The 24,664-nt window shown below is 34.7% G+C and overlaps 1 protein-coding gene across 27 annotated transcripts in view; it reads left to right on the top strand.

Annotated features, from left to right (window-relative positions):
• Window positions 1-24,664, top strand: part of rbm33b (RNA binding motif protein 33b) — a 54,712-nt gene that overhangs the window by 3,228 nt on the left and 26,820 nt on the right. For 4 of the 27 annotated variants that reach the window (XM_068214064.2, XM_073926708.1, XM_068214066.2 and 1 more), the window contains exons 1-6: window positions 406-530; window positions 890-968; window positions 3,279-3,327; window positions 4,154-4,227; window positions 5,671-5,836; window positions 6,630-6,728. In XM_068214064.2, coding sequence (XP_068070165.1) covers window positions 506-530; window positions 890-968; window positions 3,279-3,327; window positions 4,154-4,227; window positions 5,671-5,836; window positions 6,630-6,728 — 492 coding nt within the window. In that variant the 5' untranslated portion in view covers window positions 406-505. Of the gene's footprint in view, window positions 1-405; window positions 531-725; window positions 969-3,278; window positions 3,328-4,153; window positions 4,228-5,670; window positions 5,837-6,629; window positions 6,729-24,664 lie in introns of those variants that run through there. The other 23 variants (XM_068214067.2, XM_073926676.1, XM_068214069.2 and 20 more) reach the window with 8 other exon arrangements.

Genomic DNA, 24,664 nt, shown 5'->3' on the forward strand with positions numbered 1-24,664 from the left:
ACCGTCCGTGACAAATAAATAATAAACAATAGGAATTTAAAAAAAAAAAAAAATATATATATATATATATATATATATATATATATATATATATATATATATATATATATATATATATATATATATATATATATATATAATTAAGATATTCAAATAAATAAATCAAATATTACAATGTGATAAAATGCTAAAAGAGGTTAATAATCATTTGGGGTAGCTGTAGGCTATGGTGATATGCTGAAGCTGTTAAAAATTTAAATGTGGAAATCAAAAAATAAATATGAATTATTTCTAAATAGGTATTGGGCATTTAGGCTTGACTGTTTTTAAATGTTGTGTTGTAAATTGGCTTTACCCACAATCCCTTGCAGTTGAAAACTCAACATGTTCACATGTAAAGCCTTTAGTTTACAAGTCAGGCTGTGCATCACCAATTATGAAAAATACTCAAGGTAACATAAGGAAACAGGAGCTCCACTAACGGAACGTTGTAAATGGTTGTTGTATGAATGTGGCATTACGCCAGATGGGTGAGAGACATTTGAGAGTTATTTGTTTGTTTGTTTATCTCATTATTCAAGATATTCAAACAAGGTTTTTTAACACCCGCACCAAATTTCAGATAATTCGTAAAAACTGTATTTTCTCCTCGTGAACTTAAATAAAACCTGACTAAAACTAAATCTAAAGTGCGATGAAAAAGCTGATATCAATTTCTACTTACCGCTCTACTAGGGTAATGCGCATGCGCCACAGCGCCATAAAAATCACTTGCGCCGCGTGAAAAGTTTGATGCAAAAATGCTACAGTACAAGTTTATATTCAATACTAACTGTTAAATGCTACAAGCCTTTTAAACACAAATTAACATGGTTTCTTCGCTTCACAGAGAACAGTAATGGGGTTTATGACAAGCCTGGCAGAGAGAAGTTCTTCAGAGGAAGGGAAAAGGTTCAAGATATGAACAGGTAATGCTGCTGTAAAAATTATTTTGTGTAACGTTAAATAGACCTCTGTAAGTGTGTTATCTAAGCTAATGAATAAAGCACTGACTGCCCGGATATACATATATGTCGTATTATTATCAACTTATATATGTTACAATGTAGACAGTATAAGCTAGGCCAGAGATCATTTACAAAAATATTATCCATGTTCAACTTTCAAGATGGTTGTTCTTTATCAACTCTTGAGGTCCCACTCACCGTCTATAATTTTAGATTTTGGTGATACATATTTTTTTCTAAATAAATAGAAACGGAAATAGTGATAAAAGTCAAAACATTAAACATCATGAATGTTTATTTATGGCATAAGTTAATCCATGCTATGGCCAAATTAAAGGGTTGTAAAAGATGTCAGGCAGTGGTGGAAAGAGTACTGAAAAATCTCAAGTAAAAGTACCATTACTTGTTCAAAAATGTTGTGTAAGTAGAGTAAAAGTATCTGTTGTAAATATTACTCTAATTATGCAAAAAAGGTATTTTAAAAGTACTCAAGAGTAGTGAGTATTGAGTATTACGCAGTAAAAAGCTTATGTGTTTACATGCAATTTGTGCATCTGTGTGTAAATGTAACATTCTGTAATGCATTTAATTACTGTTTAAGACCGTCCCTCTGTCTTTGCATGTAAAGATTTTTGACATCTAAGACACTTCTAATACTTTCAATTGTTTTGCTGCATTTATAAAGCCCCCGTGTCTTGAGGTAGCTCAGTATGATGCAATTTACTTTCTATGTGCGATTTGATTGGACCGGAATCACAAGACAGATTTTTCTTATGAGCCAATCTGCACAGACAAGAACAAATAAAGTAGTGACTGCAGGTTGACGGAATAGTGAAGTAAAAGTACCGATACAGTATTAAAAATGTACTCAAGGTAAAGCAAAAGTACTCATTTTAAAACTACTTGATAAAGAACAATTTCTGAGAAAAACAACTCAATTACAGTAATTTGTAATTTGTTATTTTACACCACTGTCAGTAGGTCAGATGTATTAGTAAAATCTACTTTAGCATACGTGATTGTTGCCTATTGAGGTAAAGTTGGTTGTTATGTCACACATTCAGACTTTCTCCTTAAAAATATAAGTTCACAAAAACATTCTTTGCAAATTGCAGCCAATGAGTATTAAAGTACAACACTGTTCACAGTCATATAAATAGTGCTAATGTTGTTTTCAAGTTACACTTGCATGTGATTTCAGGCCAAAATATTCAAAGTACCATGGTAAACAATATAGGGAGCATGCCACAAGTTGTCACTGATTGAATGTCGGAATATAAAACCAACTTTCCCTCAATTTGTTGCCTGATATGCCTTATGCCTTTTTTTAGATTCTTGCAAGTAAGAACTTATGTTAAATCATTTCTGCCAGATTTTTCAACCATCCCCCCTGATAATCCATTAGATGCATACCCTACACTTAACATAGTAGTTAGGGGTTCCATTTCTATTATTTATAATTTGATGATAAATCAGACGTCTTCCCCCATAGATAACATTAAGAAAGCCTGGGAGGACCTTGGTAGTCCACTCCCAGATGAAATGTTGAATGGTGTTCTCAGTAAGATTTACTCCTCATCCATTTGTGCTCAACATTCTCTTCTTCATTTTAAAATAGTACATACAGCTCGTATATCTAAAGTTTAATTAGCTCAAACGTTTCCTGGTGTTAGCTCTTTTTGTAATAGATGCCAGGGCGCTGAGGGCACTTTAATGCACACATTCTGGATTTGCCCTAAATTCAAAAACTTTTGGAGATCAATATCCAATACCCTTTCTGTTGTGCTTCAATAAAAAATTAGAGCTAGAATCACTAAGATATGGCACCCGTTTATTGAATATGTTGACCATATTAAGTATTACCCTATAGATAAATATGTATATATAATTTATTTATTTTTGTTTTGTTTGTTTTATTTGTATTTATTTTTTTGTTATTTTGTTATTTATTAACATTGCTTTGTTTCTCCACAACTCGTAATGTTAGACTGAAGTGATCCACAGCTATGTTTTGTTCTATTTTATGTAAGGGTTATAGCGTTTGTGAATGGATATATCTGAAAATTAATAAAAAATATTAAAACAAAAAAAGAATAAAAAATGCAAAATCTAAAATTTGAGTGAATGAAAGTTGTGAAATTTCGTTGATTCGACGCAGAACAAAAAGTGGTTTAATGGTGCATTTGCTAAGCTATTCTGTTAATACGACTGATAATAAATACATTTGTGGTCAGTGATTTGTAATTCTTTATCTTTTTGCACATTATCAAGTGATTCAGAGGAAGACATTCTGGTGGATGACTGGTTGACATCCAAACAAGTAAGCAATTTCACTACAACCAGAACATAGTGTATGTGAATATATTTTAGTCTGCTGTCTTACACCTTGAATCATGTCTTAAAGATCATGTGAAGTGATTGCATTCTCAGTGCACAGTATGATATGCTGATAAACAGCAGTAAATGTCTGTTAAGATGCCAGGTTTCAGGTGATGGTGTCACATTCTGCCTCAGGATTGTGACAGGTGGTTTCTTCACAGGGCCAGCTGTCCTATTTTTTTTCCCAGCTAATGGTATATTATCTGCTAAATGTGTCCTACGGCACAAATACAAGGTGTTCGTTAGATAAAGGGACATTAGCACTAGAAATAGCCTTAATTGTGGCAGGTTTGAGGTCTCTTGAGGATTGACCAGATTTTAAGTGAGAGGAAACTATAAAGACTTGGCTTTCATAACTGAGACTACTTAAACTCACTGAAAGAAGCAAAAAGGTTTTTGCCTATTTTAAGAACTGGATATGTTCTTTGGCATTCATCTTATGTATTAGACTTTACAAATAGGCTTTAGATTATTGAAGTCCTGAGCATGATGTGTTCAGCAGTTGTATGATTTATTTAAAATTGCCAATAGATATTCATTTTGGATTATTTGAATCAAACAACCACAGTCTGATGACTAAAGGCCATATTTAATTTATAGATGCAATATTATTGATCAGTAAACCAGTGAAATAAAATATACATTAGTGTATTAGATGGATACGGTCTTGCTCATGTGAATCTGATTTGAAACTGCTTTAATTCCCAAATGAATAACTCATTAAAGTGTTGGTTGTGAAGGGCTTAAACTGAAGGTATATTTCGCAGGATTTCCTGGACACATCAGATGAAGAGCTGAACGATGACCTTTTGCGTAGCGATGATGAGAACGAAACTATGAGGTAAGGTGAACTTTTCCTCTTTCTGTTGCATCCTGGTCTATAGGTGAACCGTTAGATAAAGGTTGATTTTTGATAGCCCCCAGAGCTTGATGTGAGCTCTGATCAGGGTAAACAATACTGGAGCATATCGCACATAATGGGAATGTTGTTTCAAAATGCCCTTATCTTGCTCCTTTTCCTGTCTGGCAAATTTCCAAACAAGAATCCTGCAGCTCTGCTTGGAGAATACTGATTTCTGTCGAATACTACTTTAACAGGGAGATTGTTCATTTTTTATGTTGCATATTGACCTTAATTGACTTTAGTACAATTCACTAAAATCTAAATTGTGGGGAAAAATGGAAAAAGGAAACAGTTGACGTTAATAAATCCTGCATGTCGCACAATCTCACATATAAAGTAGTGGTACAACAACAAACACGAGAACAGGATTTTAAAATGATTTTTAAGAAATATCTTTTAATTTTTTTTTTTTTTTTTTGACAAATGTATACTGTAGTATAATTGCATCCATATATTCATTCATTACTCAGGGGTTGCCACAGCAGGATTGAACCACCAACTTATCCTGCATATGTTTTACACAGCGGATGCCTTTCCAGCTGCAACCAAGTACTGGGAAACACCCATACAAACTCATTCACACACTTGCTCTACAGCCAATTTAGTTAATTCAGTTCACCTTTAGTGCATGTCTTTGGACTGTGGGGATTGTCTTTGGACTGCACCATCGCCTCCTGGCAAGAAGGTTGCTGTTTCGAGCCCCAGCTGGACCAGTTGGCATTTCTGTGTGGAGTTTGCATGTTCTCCCCGTGTTCGTGTTGATTTCCTCTTGGTGCCCCACAATCCAAAGACATGTGGTATAGGTGAATTGAATGAATTAAATTAGCCGTAATGTGTGTGAATGAGAGTGTATGGATGTTTTCCAGTACTGGGTTGCAGGCTGAAAGGGCATCCGCTTTGTAAAACATATGTTGGATAAGTTGGTGGTTCATTTTGCTTTGGTGACCTCTGATAAATTAGGGACAAGCCGAAGGAAAATTAATGAATTATATGCTATAAAAAGGTTGTACAGGTATGTTTTGATTACTTTTTTGATTACAGATTACTTGGCAATTAGTTTAAGATCAGATAAAGAAGATAGACCATTCAGTTATTTGATAATAATGGGACCTTGCCCTATTGCTTTCTTTTATTATTTTCATCTCCTCTTTTTAATAAACAGATATCTATTTTACTTATCAGCTTAAATTAGTGTGATGAGACTTTGTGGATTGGAAGGGTTAATAAAAAAAACAAAAACAAAAAGAAAAACAAAAAGAAACTGACTGTATGTTTCATGTCTGACATACATGTTTAATAAAAACACTTGCGAGAGAAGATAGTGTGGTTGACAGGATGTGGTTTTTCTTTTTTTTTTCTTTTCGGATCTGACTATGAAAGCTCTTCTAAACCAAAACATCAAGCAATTGCACTGCCTCATGTTGTGTGCGAGACATCACACCCTGCTAAAGACCAAGCCATATGTCCTAAAGAAGAGCACACAGAGGTGGACCATGGTGAAGTTTTAGACATCGAAATCAATGCTCCTTCTGGAGATGAATTTCAAGTGAGTTACCCCTTTATCTCTTCAGATAGCATTGGTTTTTGTCATTTGACTTTTTTTTTTTTTCCCGCTGCTCCTTAAGCTCTTACGATGCTTTGGAATCACCTCCCTTGAGGGAGGGAGTGACAGGGAGGTGAAATTAGATCTATTATCACTCTCTAGCAGTTTATTTGTCTGTGCCCTGACAAAGTTAGTGCTGACAGCTTGTTTGGTGGAAGGTAATGCCCCCCTGTTGTCTTCATGGCAGAATTGAGCTCTGACCTTGAGGCCTGCATCCCTGCGGAAAAGAAGTCTTTGTGTTGTAGGAGAGACTCCCCGCCAATTATCAGCCTCAGATAATGCATAGGCTTCTATCAAGCCGTAAACCAAATCTGATAACGCTCTGTGTAGGTGAAAAGATTATTGACCCTTTAAAAGATATCTGCTCGACTTAAATATGGAGGACGTAACCGATGCTCTTCTTGTTTTCTCGTCCGTCAAAGAGATTATCTCTAATAATGGTGCGATATGTGTCGTGAAGTCAATGTATCATTATTTCAAGGGCATCTAAGACATCGATGAATAAAAGCTTGAGTTTCGTTGTAGGATAGAGACGCAATCTTTTCAAAAGTGATTGAGTGCAGTACAAAACGGGGTCAAATAAGCTGTCACTGGATCAACCCAGACTGAATAATTCAATACTAATGCTATTGAATATGTTAATCAGATATAGGGACAGCTCTATCCACATGTCAGCTGATTAGATGTTCTGATGATTGATCAATAAAGCATAAAGCCAGTGATGTGTGTTTAACAGGAGCCTGGCGACTATGGTGTCCATCAGCAGGCTAGTGTAAAGGTGGATGTTAAGGATGATGTTAAGTTGGTGTCCAGTTTACACAAGGAGTCAAAAAAGGTATCGTGTTAATTTTTGTTTTATATGTGGAATGTCATTTGTTGTGTGTAAGTCTACTTGGGGACTAAAATGAACATGTCAAGTGTCACATTGAAGCTTAAGAAATGGTGTGACTTGTCAACAATTTTGTGTGGTTTGGTTAAGGAATTGTGTAAATATGCAATCTGATGTTTAATATTAATAATATTAATTTTAATATTTAAAAATGTAAATTTTTTTTTGCATAATTTTAATACATACATTAATACTCACTGTACATGCATGTATTAAATTGCAAGATTTTCCAAATTTCTACTGTCTGTTTTAATAAATTTCTAATAAAATATTTCTGTTTAATGTTTAAAAATGGTCTGTTTAAAAATAGATATAAAAAAAGTATTTAGGTAATTTGGGAATGTTTTTACCAGTAACCAGTGTCCTGATGTTATATCCTACCCAACAGATTATGCTACCAACACTGTATTTCAATGGTTCTGAGGTTGGGGTTAAAGATTAGGTGGGTTAGGGCAATATTACAGCTTCATATCACACTACTCCACATTAAAATTTACACTAGTAGCAAAATCTGATGGGTAGCATATTGCTTCATCAGAACGTGGTACCTACTTTTTGAATGGGAGGTAGGACAATCTGACATGGTAGGATAAATCATCAGAAAACCGGCAGTCTAAGTTTTAGACCTTGGGCCTATTTTTTTATTTTTTTTTACAGTGAAGTTTTGCTGAAAGAAAACACAAAATAAGTTACTTTTAAAAAGTTAAAAGTTTAAAGGTTTTTTTAAATGAGCAATTTCTTCAGAAAACTCTTTTAACCTATAGGGCTTGAGTGTCCACATACGTGGACAGCACATTTTAGCTCTTAAGTGGCTATTAAAAAAACACATTGAATGTTTTATATTTTACTACAGACATACAATGTTATCTTGCAACTGTTTTGCAGCATATGAAATGTCCCAAACCCTATTTTTAACTGTTCAAAATGGGCAAAAAATTTTGTTTTTACTCTTTGATAGTCAAAGCAAGTTAAAAAAACAATTATATGTTATATGTAATGTAATGTAATGTAATGTGTATTTATATAGCGCATTTATTGTGTATGGACATACACCCAAAGCGCTTCACAATCATGAGGGGGGTCTCTCCACACCACCACCAGTGTGCAGCATCCACTTGGATGATGCGACGGCTGCCACAGGACAACGGCGCCAGTGCGCTCACCACACACCAGCTATTGGTGGAGTGGAGAGACAGTGATAGAGCCAATTCAGTGGACGGGGATGATTGGGAGGCCATGATCGTATGGGCCGATAGAGGGACTTTGGCCAGGACACCGGGGTTACACCCCTACTCTTTCACGAGAAGTGCCATGGGATTTTTAATGACCACAGAGAGTCAGGACCTCGGTTTAACGTCTCATCCGAAAGACGGCGCCCACTGACAGTATAGTGTCCCCTTCACTTTTACTGGGGCATTAGGACTCACTTAGACCTCAGGTTGAGCGCCCCCTGCTGGCCTCACTAACACCACTTCCAACAGCAACCTAGTGTTCCCTAGTGGTCTCCCATCCAGGTACTAACCAGGCTCAGCCCTGCTTAGCTTTAGTGAGTAACCGGTCTTGGGCTGCAGGGTGATATGGCTATATGTGCATTATAAAACTGTCAGGAAAAAGTTTTTTATTTCCACATATATGCACATCATTTTTCTATAAAAGTACATCATATCAAAAGGTGATACTCAGGTTTTTTTTTCTAATTAGGTTCCAATAAGCCCAAATAGCAAAAAGAAAAATGCCTGTAAAAAAACACCTTGGGCCTTAAGAGGTTAAAGCAAGGATACATTAACAATTTAGTAAATTCATTGTAAAGATTGCGGTGCAACAATACAGACTTTTCACGGTTCGGTTTGGTTTTAGGTCACCGGTTCAGTGTATAATATGTTAATAAAAAAATAAAAAAAATTAATATATATATATATATATATATATATATATATATATATATATATATATATATATATATATATATATATATATATATATATATATATATACAAGCAAAATAACAATACAAAATGAATACAATATAGCAATATAATACTAAATTAAACAGTGCTTTTCAGGTTTTTTATGTACCTTAAAGTAGTTTTCTGTTACATAAACTTTAAAATATAATCAAATAAACCACTGCATATGGCATGTAATCTTCTCTGTATACGTTGAATAAAATTAAACATTACTGCAATATAGCTATTCAGTCAAAAGCAGAGTGATATCATTATCTTTTGTTAGTTGATTAATATTAAAAAGTTGGAATAGGATGTTTCTACTTTTAAAATGGACCACGATGAGAAATTTGCAGACAAAACTATTTTCCAAATGTTTACAATCCAAGGAATAACCAATTGAATGCTTGTCAAGTCGGACAGTGGATATAATTATTGGTCATAACTGATTCTTACCATTGAGCAACAAGACTTGTGCATTGTAACTTTCATTCAGCTGTTCAGATGAGTCACTTCTCACTTTTCCCGCGTGAGTCCCATGCATATGCACGTTCTCATCACTTTCATGTTTTAGCACATGGACATACATTCTAACAAGAACACGCAGCCAGTTCAGGGAGTAATTAAAAGAATGGGGGAAATGCAAAATACAGTGTTTGAATTTTAATGAGCAACGTGTTATAGTCATAAATTATTTGTTATTATTATTAATTATTAATGTTCACAATATCGTTTTGTTTGTTTTTATTTTATTTTATTTTATACTAAACACTCAAAAATTGTATTGTATATGTATAATGTGCCATAAGGTCAAAGTCCACAGTTTTAACGGACTAACGTTTATTAATGAACCTTTACATGAATATGCTAACAGGATCCAACTTGTCTTCTGCTTGCCCAACCATTCCGTTTGCTAAATATATGCTGATATCATCAATTGCAGTTAATTACATCCGTCTGTCACCTTTGACCTACCTCTCCATTTAATGTCAAGAGGCTGTTGGTCTGTACTGTAAACATAAACACACACCTGCGGTACAGATGGTGTCTGCTGTGAGCTTTACAGTCTCTGTGTTCAGAGTGTGAGCCTGCATTTGTGCCTTTGAGCTGCATTGTGCTACGAGGAGAGACACAAAAGGGGCTGAGGCTATTTTTTTTTTCTTTTCTTTTTTTTAGTTCACGAAGGGGTGGCATTTGTGGGGGCTGGGATTCCCATTGGCCCTCTGGTCAGTTCAGTTTAGATATGCAAGCTGACATAATTTCAACTTATCAGCAGTTTTCTTTAATGCTCTGTCATGCATTGCTGTAGCTTTACAGATGACTCTAATAAAAAAAAAAGGAATCAAAAGAAAATGATCTCATTAATGTGTAATTTTACAAGTTGTGAATACAAAATAGTCTACTTTCTGGTACAGTAAACAACACATTTAAATTGGCTTATAATTTAATTTAAATCATTAATGTAATTAGAATATATTAAGTAATTAAATATCACAATTATTTGTTTTATTTGTGATTAATTATCTGCTCAATTTGTGGTCATGGCTTGCCTACATGAAACAGCTTTAAATCCACAATTTACAACACCATACTATTCTCCACTTACCAAGTGCACAGCATGCATAGTAAATTTTCAAGTTTAAAAATCTCAGCAGTAGCCCTAGCCCAGCTCAATTGACATTTCAGTTTATGTTACAAATGTAATTTGCATTTTGTCAGAAGTTATGACCCTGTGCAGCACCCTATTTCCATTGAAAGGATGTGCTCCCTACCTACTGATTGGAGATGTCACGCGAAACCATTCTGTTACGCAGAGCAGTGAAATTGATTGTGACACATAGTGTGAAGGAAATGATTGCTGATTCATAGCCTGTTGAGAGGAAGACAGGTTAAAATGGAGGCTTCACAACATTAGCAGCTTCAAGGTTTTAGCACTGGTCAAGACTATTAGCAGCATGTCTATATATATATATATATATATATATATATATATATATATATATATATATATATATATATATATATATATATATATGTATATGTGGCTGGTTTTATTTCCATCTGGAATAAACAAATGACAATAAAAATAAAAGTCTGTCTTAATGAGTGACTCATCGAATCATTCCTTTAACATATTTAGGTTAATCAATCATTTAGAAGGAAAGTAAGTGACTGAGCCTGTCCAAAATACCCAAACTTGTGGTCTTTGTACTTGACCAGCATGTGACAAAATAATTGACTGGACAACTGAGAGCTTTAACAGCTTGCCCACTCGTTACTCGTGCCTACTACTTTTATGGCATAGTGTAACATTCTGTTACTCCTCAACCCTGATTTTATCTTAAAAATATTATTTTTAAAATTTAGCATACAGGGATATTTTTGCTTTACAAACAGGAATTATTGTGTCATTTTTAACTAGATTGTTATAGCAGCTACAGAACTGAACAGCGTCTTGTGATGCAAAAGTACAGCACAATGAAAAATAAAACTTTATAATTCAGAAACTTCTTAAGTAGAAAAACAATAATTGTGTATTAAATTAAAGATTCAGTAAGCTTTAAAACTAAAGTGTTTTTGAAAGAGATTTGAAAGTGAAATAAAAATGCTAGCATTGTGACCATCCATAACAACAAGTGCAGCTGAAACCACTGTTCAATATAATGTGTGGGCATGGACTAGGGCTGTGCGATATGTGTAAAAGAAACCTATCATGATTTTCTTAAACAATATTGAGATTTCAATTTTAATCACAATTTTGACACACACAGGCGTTTTACAGTGTGAATTTTTAATGTATTTCCAAAGGAAAATAATTAGATCTTTATCAAAGACCTGCAACATGTCTCTAAAACAGACCAATGGCAAAACAAATAAACAGGCTTGTGTGTGTCATGTGTGTTGTCAAACTAAAGTAAGGCTCATATGTTCTGCTTGACCACATATCAGAAGTTCTACATGCCCTCTTATTTATTTATTTCTTTTTGGCGTGCATAGATCATAGACCTCTTTGTGATGCTGCCATGAAATACGCCGTTCACATTTTGCGTCATTTGTGTGCACAAGTTCATTCTTTCCAATTATTTCCAACATCTTTTCAGAACGCCACACAGCTAGTCACATAACAACAACTGACTGATCAGTTTCATATTTTTCAATACACACATTTCAATTATAACAGTAAACTAATTACCTCAGACAAGAACAAAACACTCAAACACTGCAATGCTTTTTAATTTTCTCCATAAATAAAACTTGTATCAGAGCTGCAGCAATGTTTCGTTAGTTTGTCGTCATCTGAGAAAACGGTTGATGGTTGCCTAGCATTGACAAAGGCGCAGTCGCATTTAAAGCACAATGAAGATACTGAAGGAAGTGGCATGCTCCTTGCTCTGTATAAAGGCTTTTAGATCCCATATTTGACTGACAGGTCTTGTGGTTTTATGGTACATTAGCCTTCCTGTATGCAAAGTAATCCCACACCACAGATATTTTGGGCACCAAGTTTTCCTTTGCTAAACTCATCATCCCCATTTATGCAGGCTCTTTGTCATTAAGTTCAGTCTTCTGCTCTTGCACTCAGTTTAGACAGGCTGCATTATGATTGGTTTAAATAGCATACTGCGGGAAAAGTATTAATCTGGATTGAAGCACACACACACAAAAAAAAGAGTGCTGCATTCACTCCAGACATGGATGAAGCATCATGCGTGAGTGATTTACATGTTAAGTCAATGCAAAGATGCGAATGGACATCCTGTGGCGCGATTCGAGTGAATGAAGCTGCACAAATGTCCTTCAGCAGACATTTGTGCTACGTTAACCAATCAGGAGCTTGCTCTTGTAGGGGCGTGATTATGATGTAGTGCGTGTTGTTGGTGTCCCGAGAAGAAATCCTCTTGCAGACACTGGACAACAGTTCATCAAAGTGGGCTGGGCTCAGTCGAAAGCACCTCTCAAAGCTTCCATCATGCAGGTACAGTTTCTGGAGAAGTTGATGAACTCAGAGAGCTGTGTGCACATCTGAAATCAGGATCTAGTGGACTCAGACATGACCCGGAATGAATGTACGCTGTTTTTTTAGCATTCCTAAAGTACATAAATCACAGCAATTATCTCAATAAAATCTATGTTAGCCATTTAGCAACAAAGCTAGAGTCGCCGGGCAGACAGAGGCCCCGCCCATGATGCAAATAGGCATCTATTTTAAATTGAATTTGCCTGAATTTAAATTGAACACAGCCTAAGGCAAATTAGAAATTGTGCATGTTGAAATCACAATTTTGATACGATTTTAATTAATCGCACAGGCCTAGCATGGACTGACTTATGTGCTCACAAGTTAAGGGAGTATGTTATAGTTTTATTGTTTAACAGACATGACGGGCGTCTTTTGCAGCAACGAGTTTTTTTTTAGACAGTGTGACGATAAAACGACTTCCAACTTAAACCAACAGCAGCACCAGTTTTCATACTGTCAGTTCCAGAACAGTGGACCTATCAGAAGAGTTCTGAGGCAGGACTAGTGTTGCAAGCTTCTGTTTACAGTAACAAGTTGGCATGACAACAGCAGCATGGCGGAAGCACTCCTGAGCACTGCATCTAGCCGTTTCAGCAATACACGTTCTTTGTGTATGGCTCCTTATGCCGAGTTCAGACTGCACAAATTTTCAAAATAGTCTCATCTTCGATGTTTTGATGCATGATTATCTGAGGTAGCATTTTGTTGGTGCTGTGTTTACACTGCAGGATGGATCGGCGACAGGGGGTTCCACATTGCATGACTTTACAATAGGAAGAATTGCTGACAACCAGAAACACATGAGAAGTGACATGGAAACAACGAGATGCCACATAGTATATCTTTTGTTATTAACTACATATTAAGAAAGAAGCCTTAAATGTTGTATAAAATTTACTTATTTTGTTCCCCTTTTGCTCAGTTTTTCTTCCATTTCTTGGCTCCAAATAGACCGAAAAATAAGCTCTTCTAACTTTTCCCCATCCCCTGCTGACCTGCAGTTACTCATACTAGTGGATACTGCTCTCTCATTGGTTTTAGGTAATTGCCGATGTTATTTTCAGTCAAAACATATTTCATACAGCATGATTTGAATTGCAGGCAGCTCCAGGAATTTAGCATGGCAACTATCTAATGTTTGTCGCCAACTCTCTGCGATTCTCTCAGATCGCGTCTTTGATAGTCTATATTGTGTGATTGTTACTCACGTGAACGAGCTCTGATTTGCTTGTGAATTCATGCATTTGTCAGCAGTTTTTTTTTTTCTTCCAAAACCTGTCAGCGCGTCAAAATCAGGTCTAAAATCATGCAATCTGAACTTGTCATGAATTAGTTGTTGCACTGCTGTGGTGTTTTCTGACTAACTGCTTTGACGCACATCTGGACTGACTGTAATCAGTGTGGGAGTCCCTGAACCAAACCATGATGAATACATGTACCGATACACCCCTAATATTTATTTATTTATTTACTGCAATGTGAGCGCTATACTTTTTAATGTCAGCTTGGATTTTAACAGAACAAGAATGATGTTATTGTAGACTAACTTTGCATTCATAGTGTTTTTTTTTTTTTTGTTTTTTTGGGGAGATTACAGAGCTGAGAGACTTGAAGCAATGCTGCTTTGGTAAACTGGGACCAGCTTCTGCTGTGGAATGAAAGACCTTGGGGTTAATAGACAGACAAGAGTTTGGGGGATTGATAGACACTCCATACTAACATAATCAACATACCCCCAGCCCCAGCAGACCAGCGCTCAGTGGGAATTTATGAATTTATTAAACATAAAATGCTTATTCTGACAACTATTAGCATGAATTAACTTCTATATATCTACTTGAGCATTTTCAATGGCGTCTGCATGAATGTGAAGGTATAGATTTAGAGAAGGCTGTTTTTTTGTGTCCTTTTGTCGTGAGCTCAGTGAGTTTGCTTTACAAATTCATTTTAATTATCATGGGTTATTGCCTTTCTTATTGATGTTGATATTTGGATTATGCTAAATAGCTTGGCAGTTTTCCACTTTGAGTCAATCAAACGAAATTAGCTTTGTGTTTTGCTTTGGATTTAGCATCTCTCATGTGGTAAAAAGATCTTTTTGCATTGGGCAATTACTGTATGCTCTTAACAATATTTGATTAATGCAGAAGGACAGTGGTTGTACATCCTGATAGTGCAGTGGTTTTGTTTTGAAGCTGATTGTTTAAATGATGATGAAGAAAATCATCTCTGTCTTCCTCTGGTCTCCCTTCTGAATGCTGAATGAAGCATTGCTGCTGTTGGATTGGCAGAGACTGCTCATTTAAGGTGTTGGGAGCGAGTAGAGTAAGAGGGAATTATGCATAGCTCTGGATTAGCATTATGTCATCTGCAAAAAGCTGACTGAAGTTGTTGATGTCTTCATTTACTTTAATGTAAACTGGTCTGTAGCATCTCAAAGTGGCCTGACATACCTGATGCTGATGTTACGGCATCTTACAGAGTTGTTTTCTAAGATTGGTTTGTAAATAGTACTGTTTAGACATAATGAATATCAAATATATATTTGTGAAGAACATTTTATTCTAAAATAAGTGTAATAAAAAGCATTTTCAACATCTAGTTTTCTTTTTCTTTAGTCATATAAATTAAGGTACACAAACATATAATTAAAAGAAATAGAAAATAGTAGAAAAATGAATACTATGATTATAAATTTAAATAGCTGCATTGTAAAAATGTTGATGGAATTACACAATGCAGTGATTCAAATATAATTTACTGTATTAAATGATAAGTAATTTGGCACAATTTAGAGGAAAAGATTAATAGTGAGTCTTCATGTTGAACTTTGTAGACAGAAATGAATTATTATAACTGTTTTTAATAAACAGTTACATAATTGTTTAATGTGAATAGGAATAAAACTGATTTAAAGGACTAGTTCACTCCCAAATCAAATTTCTTGATCATTTACTGTAGGGATGTCAAGTTTTTTTTTTGCCTTTGAGTCTGAGCCATTTGATTTTGAGTATTTACCAAAACCCGATCCGATACCTCTATAATACATAAAAAAAACAAATAAAGAACCTTAACCTTATTTTAACATTCAACAACTCTATTAACAAACAGAGCACTTCTATGAGGTAGCTTGAACAATCTAAAATAATAACATAATTTCTTCACTTTTGGACATTTGTGCAACAGTAAATATAAACAAAAATCTAATATAAAAACAAACAGCACCTCAACTTAAAATACCCGGTAGGTAATCCCAAGTTTACATATCTCACAGTTTGCTATGGCAATGTTGTTGTCATCAACTTTATAATACTTCCAGATTGCAGGCATACTTGCTCTTCCCTCTTCAAGCTGCTTCCATGTTCTACATTGCTGCCGCCATTTAATCAATAGCGTCTCTGCAACAAAATGATGTCATGACGCACGGGTTGCTGTTTCTGTGTGACGTCAAGAAAGGTCTAACTCTGTGCCACCGCATAACTATAGATGTGGTAAAACATAATAATGATGACATTCTGATCGAGTCTGAAACCACATGATCAGGCCCAATTTACAATCCCGTAATCGGATCTGGACATCCCTAATTTACTGTCACTCAAGTGGTTCTAAACCAATATGAGTTTCTTTCTTTTATTGAACACAAAACAAGATATTCTGGTAGATGTTGGAAAAAAGCAGCCAATGACGTCCATAGAAGGAACAAAATATACTAGAAAGTCAATGGCTGTTTTTTTCGAACATTGTTTAATATTTCTTCCTATGTGTTCAATAGAAGAATGAAAGTCAAACAGATTTGGAACTAAGTAGAGGCTGAGTAAACGATGGCAGAATTAGCATTTTTTTGGTTAAACTACATTATCTCTTTAAGATAAAGTACTGTATTTCATTGGATTCCTAAAAATGTTCTTTCCATTTAAAGTGTTAAAGAAACTAACTTCAATCTTAATAGTTATATTTCATTTGGCGTGGTTTTTGAATGCTAAAAAACAAACAAAGCAGAATCCAGAAAGGATTCTTTTTTAGGACCCCCCTTGCTATTCCATAGTAGAAAGTTCCTCTTGAATTAACAACTTCTAGACAGATAGTTGATAAAATACTTTTAATATTAATTTAGGCAACTAAATTAAAATTGATTACACAGTGCTCTATTATTGCTCTTTTAGCAGCTCCCTTTTGACACCTTTATATTTGCTCGGTATATGTCAGGTTTCTCCCACTAGAGGAAATGGTTCAGTTTTATATGCCCTCTCTTTGTCTGTCCCTTCCTTTACCTTTCTGTCTGTCTCTGCGTGTTCCTCTGAGCCCCGTCTCTTTCTGTCCTGGAGTCACGCTAATCTGTGATCATGGCTTTAATAGACACAGACAGGCGGAGGAGAGGAATCACAGCCCCTCCTTCCTCCCTCCGCAGCTCCATTGTCTGCCCGCGTCACTGGAGAAAAGTGCTGAACTGCACCTTTTATTCAAATCATATCACATTTGATAAAGTCATCTCTCAGCCTAGAGCATCATATATACTTCTTTATTGCAGGTGAACAGTATCATTACCCTGCCCATCAAACAGTTTTGCTTTTTGTCACTTTCTTCAGGTTTGGCTTGTGGAGAAAATAAATGTTTTTTTTGTTTGTTTGTTTTTTCTCTGTATTCAGCTTTTGATGGCAGATGAACTTAAAGAAGTAATTATATCAGTGTCTATGTGTTAGTATGGATATGAATGTTTGTTTCTCAGAAATGGTAATGTGAAATTAAGCATGGGCCAGTATATTATTCTGACGGTATGCTAAACTTGAATAGCAATATCACGGTTTCACAGTATTGTTAATACTGCTCTAAAATATAATTTTGTTTTAAATGTCTGGGTAAAAAACAACAACTTTTTTTCTCCCAATTAAACACAATATATTATTATTTTGGGACATTTAAAATATTTTGGAGCAGTAAACGTATCAAGCTAAACAATTCAAATCAATCATTGCCTTCTGCTTTTTTTATTTGTTTAAAAAGACACAGATTTCTTTACAATTTAAAATGGCTGGAGATACTGTTGTCCTAAAAAAAAAAAAAAAATTCTTACTTATACCATAGGAACGGTTTTGGCTTTTTAAAACCTTGACCAAACTGTGGTATACCTTAAAAACGGTTATCTTCCTATGACTGTACTGTAAAACCCAAAAAGTTAAGGTAACTCAAATGGTTTGTTGCAATCTGTTTCCTCATGGTTTAGGTAAAAAAAAAAAATAAAAAATAATAATAATAATAATCTGTCTAATTATGAGTAATGTGAACTTATTCCATTTGACTAAACAAAGCAATTTGAGCACAGTAAAATCCAATAAATGAAGAGAACTTAAACCATCTGAGTACTGTAAAACCCAACAAGTTAAGGCAACTCAAACTGTTTGAGGAAGCCAATTGCTGCAAACTTAGTTAAAAAAACTAATCTATATGAGTACTGTGAACTTAAGTTGAAGTAATGAGGTATTTCATTAACTCATTACTTTTAACTCTGAGTTCAAAACTCTTTTCAAATGAGTAGAATCAGCTTTCAGCACATTTAGAATTTTCATTTATTTCATTTGATAAAGTTGATTGTTGGGTTTTATAGTGTATGTGAAACTGCACAAATAAATAATAATGCGTCCACATTAGTGTTCCAAATTATGGAAGTATATAAAAATACAGTGGTCTCTTTAATCATAGGAGTTATGTTTTAAAAATTGCCTGCAATTGGGGAAACTCGTGAAGTAGTCCGCTTTATTTTTTACAATTATTATCAATGTTTTTAAGCTGTAAAACCCCTCACTACACTTTAGACACTTCTTGTTTAAACACTCACGTATCTTCCACCTTTCTTTAACATGTTCGCAAGTCCAACTTTTTGTGCAATGGTTAGCGTCCTCCTCTTCTTTGCAAGCATGCAGTACAGCACTTCAAAGACACAAATTTTTAAAGATTTTTGTAAAGTTTGTACTGTACAGGAGACACGGAATGTAGAGATTGATTGCCAATGGTCTACAGCCAATCAGGACGCAGAAAACAATGCTCAAATCAGAACGCACAACACCATGCGCTGAAAAAAAAGCATGTCAAAAAACATATATATATTAGATTCTATTATTTTATCTAATTTTTTAGACATGGTTAACTTGTCAGTTTTTACAAATGTAAGTGGATTGAACATAAACGAATTAAGTTGTCCACAAAAACTCAAGAGTTGTGTTGATTCAGCTCTTTTTAACAAAACAAAGTTTCAACAAAAAACAAAGTCATTTTTTTGAGTCGTTTTGGGTTAACACAATGATTATATCAAATCAAAATCACTTTTATTGCCACATCATCAGCAGCATGTGTACTATGATGAGTGAAAATGGATCCAGACTGTGCAAAAAACACAGAAGCATACTCCAAAAAACAAAACAATATACAATAAGCAATATAGACTGTAATGCATGAAATACAATAAATACATAAAAAAAGAATAATGCATAAAAACAATAAATACATGAAAGACAATAAATGCATAAGACAATAAATACCGTAAGAAAAACGCACATTACACACATGTAGGGCCTATATTAAAGTCAATGTGATAGACGCATCATTATATAAATAAAATAAAATAAAATAATTTTTTGTCACATTATCAGACAGTGCAAAATACATAATCCAAATAACAAAACAATACACAATTAGTAATGTTGACAGCAATAAAAACATGAAAGACAATAAGTATGTTAAGAAAAACTTACGTAAAAACTAAAAATTATTACGCAACATTACACATTACACAAATGTAGGCATATATTGAAGTCATATCACATTTGATGAAGTCATCTCTCAGTGAAGAGCCTCATATATTTTGACCTCGTTGTTACAGATATACAGTATCATTAAACAGTGCTCGGCGGTGCAGTTTCATTAAACACTGCTGATCAAACATGGCCTTTTCACTGCCATCACATCCCTTCAGGCAAGTGCAATCCACCGACAGGCCAAACCTCTAGAGTCCCCAGTCTCTTTCTGAGCCACTGAATAGGCTGTTTCCTGAGGACCTGAAGAGCCCTCTTTCGGCAAGGTCAGTCTCAGGCCCGCAGCCGCTTCTGCCTCAGGGCCTAGCAAATTTACTTTCATTTCATCAAGCTGTTATTGGAGAGAGCAGAATATCGAGCTGATAATATTTCTGTGGATTTATAGTTTTGGTTTGGTGTTAATTTGAAAATTTGTAGTTGTAGTACAAATGAGTTGTTATTTTGTTTACATTATTGTCAGTGACGCTGATACTGTTTTTTTAAAGAGCCCCTATTATGGGTTTTTGAAAATGACCTTTCCATGCAGTGTGTAACACAGTGAAGTGAAATATCCAACTAAGGCTTGAATCTGAAAGTGTGCTGTGTTTAAAACTATTTATTCACATATAAAAGAGTCGACTCAGAGTGGTTTAAATGAATCATCGGGGTAACGAATCTTTTGCCGTGACAGCGTGACATCAATACAGAACTCCCCGCCCACAAACACTGTAGCAGATCCAGGTTGAATCATTTCATGAAGACACAGTGCCTCTGAAGTGTGAGGGAAAGTTAGTGTTGTTTTCGTTTCCCAAAGAAGGTTTTTTTTTCTTTCTTTCTTTTTTTTTTTTAAATGCCTCAGCATTATAGCCCCAGCCTTGTGCTGTGTTCCTGTAATTTTTCCTGACGAGTGCTTCAGCAATCTACATGCTTAAAAGAAGGATCAGAAAAGAGTATTGATTTATGGGACTGTCAGAAGTTGACAGGAACTTTACAGTTCATGGATCAGTTTCTTACTCCAGTTAACAAGTGTAAATAAGTGCTATTTAAAATGGTAACAATATTCCTTGTTTTCTCTAGCTTGCAAAATGTATAATTAATTGTGTTTTGTTACTTGTAACTGCTCCAGGCAACTTGTACAGTATCTGGTCAACTCTTTATATTTTTATATCGCATCTAAAACCACGTTGAAAATGCAATGCGTGCCACTTTCTTTACAGATTTAAATGTGTTTGTGAGCTTGTGATCCTCTGCTGTTTGTCGCTGCTATAGCCACCGTCAGCTGTTCCACATGTGCAGCAGTCAAGTTTCAAAATAGTTCGGCTTTTGCCACTGTGTGAATTAATACTGAATGTGTGTCGTTGTTATTACTTGGGGTTGTGGTTAAGAATAGAGCATTATGCTTGTGTTAAACCACCCTGCTTTAATGTACTCTTGCATTAGGATCACTCATACACTCTGCTCTCCACTTTAAAATTTTTAATAAGCCGTTGTGGGCATTTCTCTCTGTCTCATGCTGAATGCAGTCAACCAATCGCAACAGTCTGGGTCATCGGACCAATCAGCACAGATTAGCATTGCGCTAAGGAGGGGTTTGGGAACAAATGACTGGCTGAACAAATCATATGGGAGTCGTTTGGAAAAAATAAAATAAGTGTTTTTTGACCTTGCTCACATATTAGCCTGCTGTTAGGGAACTCCAAAACCAAAATATGATCTTTTATAATATAAAATAGGGGTTCTTTTATAAGGAAATGCATACTTATTAATAATAATAGAAATGTATTCTGTGAATGTATTATCGTTAATATAATTATTAGTTTGTTGTTAATAATATTTATAACTGTTTTATATTAATAAAATGGGAATAATGTAATAAACCTAAATAAGTAATATGTTCTTTTAGTAAATAGCTCATTTGTTTAATCATTCTTTCATGTCATTCATATTAATGTTATTATTCTATAATTTTGAAAGCACTTGGTTCATGTTTAAAAGAAGTCAAGGTGTATAAACAGAAATTAGTGTCAAATAAGCGTTATCCTTCTATTGGGTTGCCCTTGATGTTCATACAAAGCCAGGCCTGCTGTGGATCCCTTGAGCATCCAAGAGAGTAGCAGCTGCTCGCTCAGTGTGTGTGTGTGTGCGTGCGTGTGTGTGTGTGTGTTTGTCACAGACGTGGCTGTGTATATGTTTTCTACTGCTATTAATCACGAGTGCCCTGGCTAAACACTGTTTGAGTTGAATCTGTAAACATTGATAGTCGTCCTTGTGCAACTGGAAAGGTTTGATATGGGCTTTAGGCACATGTTTATTTCATTTCTAGGGAGGAGGGGGATTTAATGCTCAATAGGATGTGAGGTCACGGCATTCAGTACAAATGCCCCAGCATCAACATTTCAGTTCAATTGAAATCTTATTCAAAATATTCATAAAAAATCTTTAGCTTAAATTAGTCTTGAAATTAGATTTTTATTTTTTAATTTTACCTGATGGCATTTGTGAAGTTCAGTCGTTTGCCATTGGTCAGCTTGCTTTTATAAAGTCTACAATCATTGGTTAGTAAAAGATCTGTTTGTACATATTTGACATGATTATACGGGCCAAAATATTTCATCAATTTGTCCATTTTTGCCTGCAGGGACTGTGTGTTTGACCAAGTGCTGGTCTCTTTTCTTCAGCATTCGTTTTCCAAGCCCATTATGTCCATGTGCTCTGGATGCCCATGATGTGATGTATTTTTCCACTCTCAAATGTGAATCTCAATCGAATGCAGTACTTCAGAGAAGAACTCGGCATAAGCCAATCAGCAGTGTCGCTGAGCCCAGGCTTGGTATGATGCCGTTTAGAATGCAGGTGACAAAATGCCCCCCGGAAACTTCCATTTGCCAGTGGGCATCTGATTAATCACGATTATCATACCATTATCATACAATCACACACTAATCGTACATGCAGGGTCCCATCTGTGGTGTGTGTGTGTGTGTGTATATGGAATATTTTCTGCGAAGAAAGGTGTTTAAATATTAATCCTGTCTATCATTTTAAACTTCATTGTACAAGAGCATTGAGTATTCCATTGAATTGAAATGGATGAATTGCCTGCAGTGAAAGATCTCATTAATTCCATTAATTGCGGCAGAGAATGGTTTGGCTGCTGTTTGTTTGCACTGGCTGAATGACAGCTCTGATAGTGAGTGAGGCAGATAAAGGCTCTTTGCTATGGATCAGTGGATTGCCCGCAAGTTTTTTAATTCCGTGATGTCAGAAGTCGCTTAAATGGCTGTTTGCGGAAAGGGAAATAGCAAAACTGCTGTCTTGTTAAAAACAGATCAAAAATAATCAAGGTCGTTTGACTGAGAGAGAGGTCGATTTTTGTGCTGGGTTTTGATTTTTTTGGATGCAGAGGCATGATATTTTTTGCATATTATGTAGAGCTGTGTGATTTGATGTGAAAAGATTCTGATCTCAGTCCAAACATTCAAAGGATTGCATGTGTAAATGGCACTGATTTGGCTACGTGTTCAACTCTAATGATAATAATTTGTAGTTTGACCAAGAGGTGGCTGTTGTTCTCATGCATAAAAATTAAATGGCTTCAAATGCAGTCTCTTGTTTCTGTGCAAAAAAAGGTAGTACTGTGATTAAAACTGCATCATTCAGAAGTATACACTTAATGTCTACAGTAGGAATCACTTTAATTAAAGGTTGTATCTTCTTGGCTGCATGATATTTGGAAATAAAATATAACTGGCATTGTGATTTTAGTTTTTCAGCAATTTTATATTTTGCAATATGAATATAATTTCACAAGATGACTTGTAGCTATTTGAAAAGAATTTATAATTTTACGTTGATTGGGATGATTTTGTAGGGGAAGTCATCAAATATATAAAATTATACAAAATAACATAAAACATTACAACAAAGATAAAATTAAAATAATCAATGCTTCATGGTTTTCGGTGTAGTCTAGCTGCATTGAGGTTCAGAAACGCAATAATGAAATGTGTTTGATTATTTATTATAATATATATAAGTTATCTTAGTTAAAATGGCAAACTTTCTCAATTAAAGTGCCCAAATGTTTTAATTTAACTCTAATTTAGTCACAGGCCTTAAAAACACTTAAAAATGAAAAAAAAAAAAAATTCACACTATGACAACATATTAGATTAGGTCACGACGTTGCAGATCCTGCAATGTGACCAGTGTTGTGCTAGTTGCTGAAAAATAATCACTAGTTACTGTTACTAGTTACTTCATTCAAAAAGTGGCTCAATTACCTTATTGATTACTTACACTAAAAAGTAATGCATTACTGTTAAAAGTCATTTTTGAGTTACTTTTGCAAAGAACATTTTAATGCTCCCAAAAAAAAAGCCGATATTACGTCAATTTGGTGCTGCTTGGAAAATACACTGTTGATCAGCTTTTAATTAACAGTTTTAATTAATTTGCATTCTCACAACTAAAACACAAGACAGACTTAAACAAAAAGTTATTTTTTTAACACTAGTTTAAGTCAGACCAGCAGCACAAAAATAAAATATGACGAGATGATAAACCAGCTAAACAATATATTCAGAAAAAAAAAAAGTAAAGTTGCTTCAGCATCATAAAAGTTTGTATTTGTTCATTCACAGCTTGAGTATGAAAACAAGCAACAGTAATCAACAAACACAAAACCTTTGAAAAATAAAGTAATCTGAATTATCATTCAGAATCAATTTGGTAAAATCCAGCACCAAAAAACTGCTACTATAGACAACCATAAATTATATGAATTTTAAACGAAAACAAAACCACTGCTCAAAAATAAAGTCTAGGAGCTATTTAAACTAACCACAAATTAAAAGTAGTATGTGAGCAACTTATGGATAGTAAGCTGTGTATATTCAAAGTGCAAAATCTGCTTTTGTATACAGCTATAAAAAAAATGTAAAACAATAAAATCACTACATTTTGTTCGAGCAGTACAACACTATACATTTAAATAACGTGTTTTGAAATATAACAGAAATTTGTCACTGTGTCTACTAAACTAATCATTTTTGTTATACAAATAACAAATGTGTGCTTATTTATTTGAAATAACAAGCATAGTAATATTAATTAATAATGTCAATAGTC

The sequence above is a fragment of the Danio rerio genome, chromosome 2 (genome assembly GCF_049306965.1).
Source record: "Danio rerio strain Tuebingen ecotype United States chromosome 2, GRCz12tu, whole genome shotgun sequence".
NCBI lineage: Eukaryota > Metazoa > Chordata > Actinopteri > Cypriniformes > Danionidae > Danio > Danio rerio.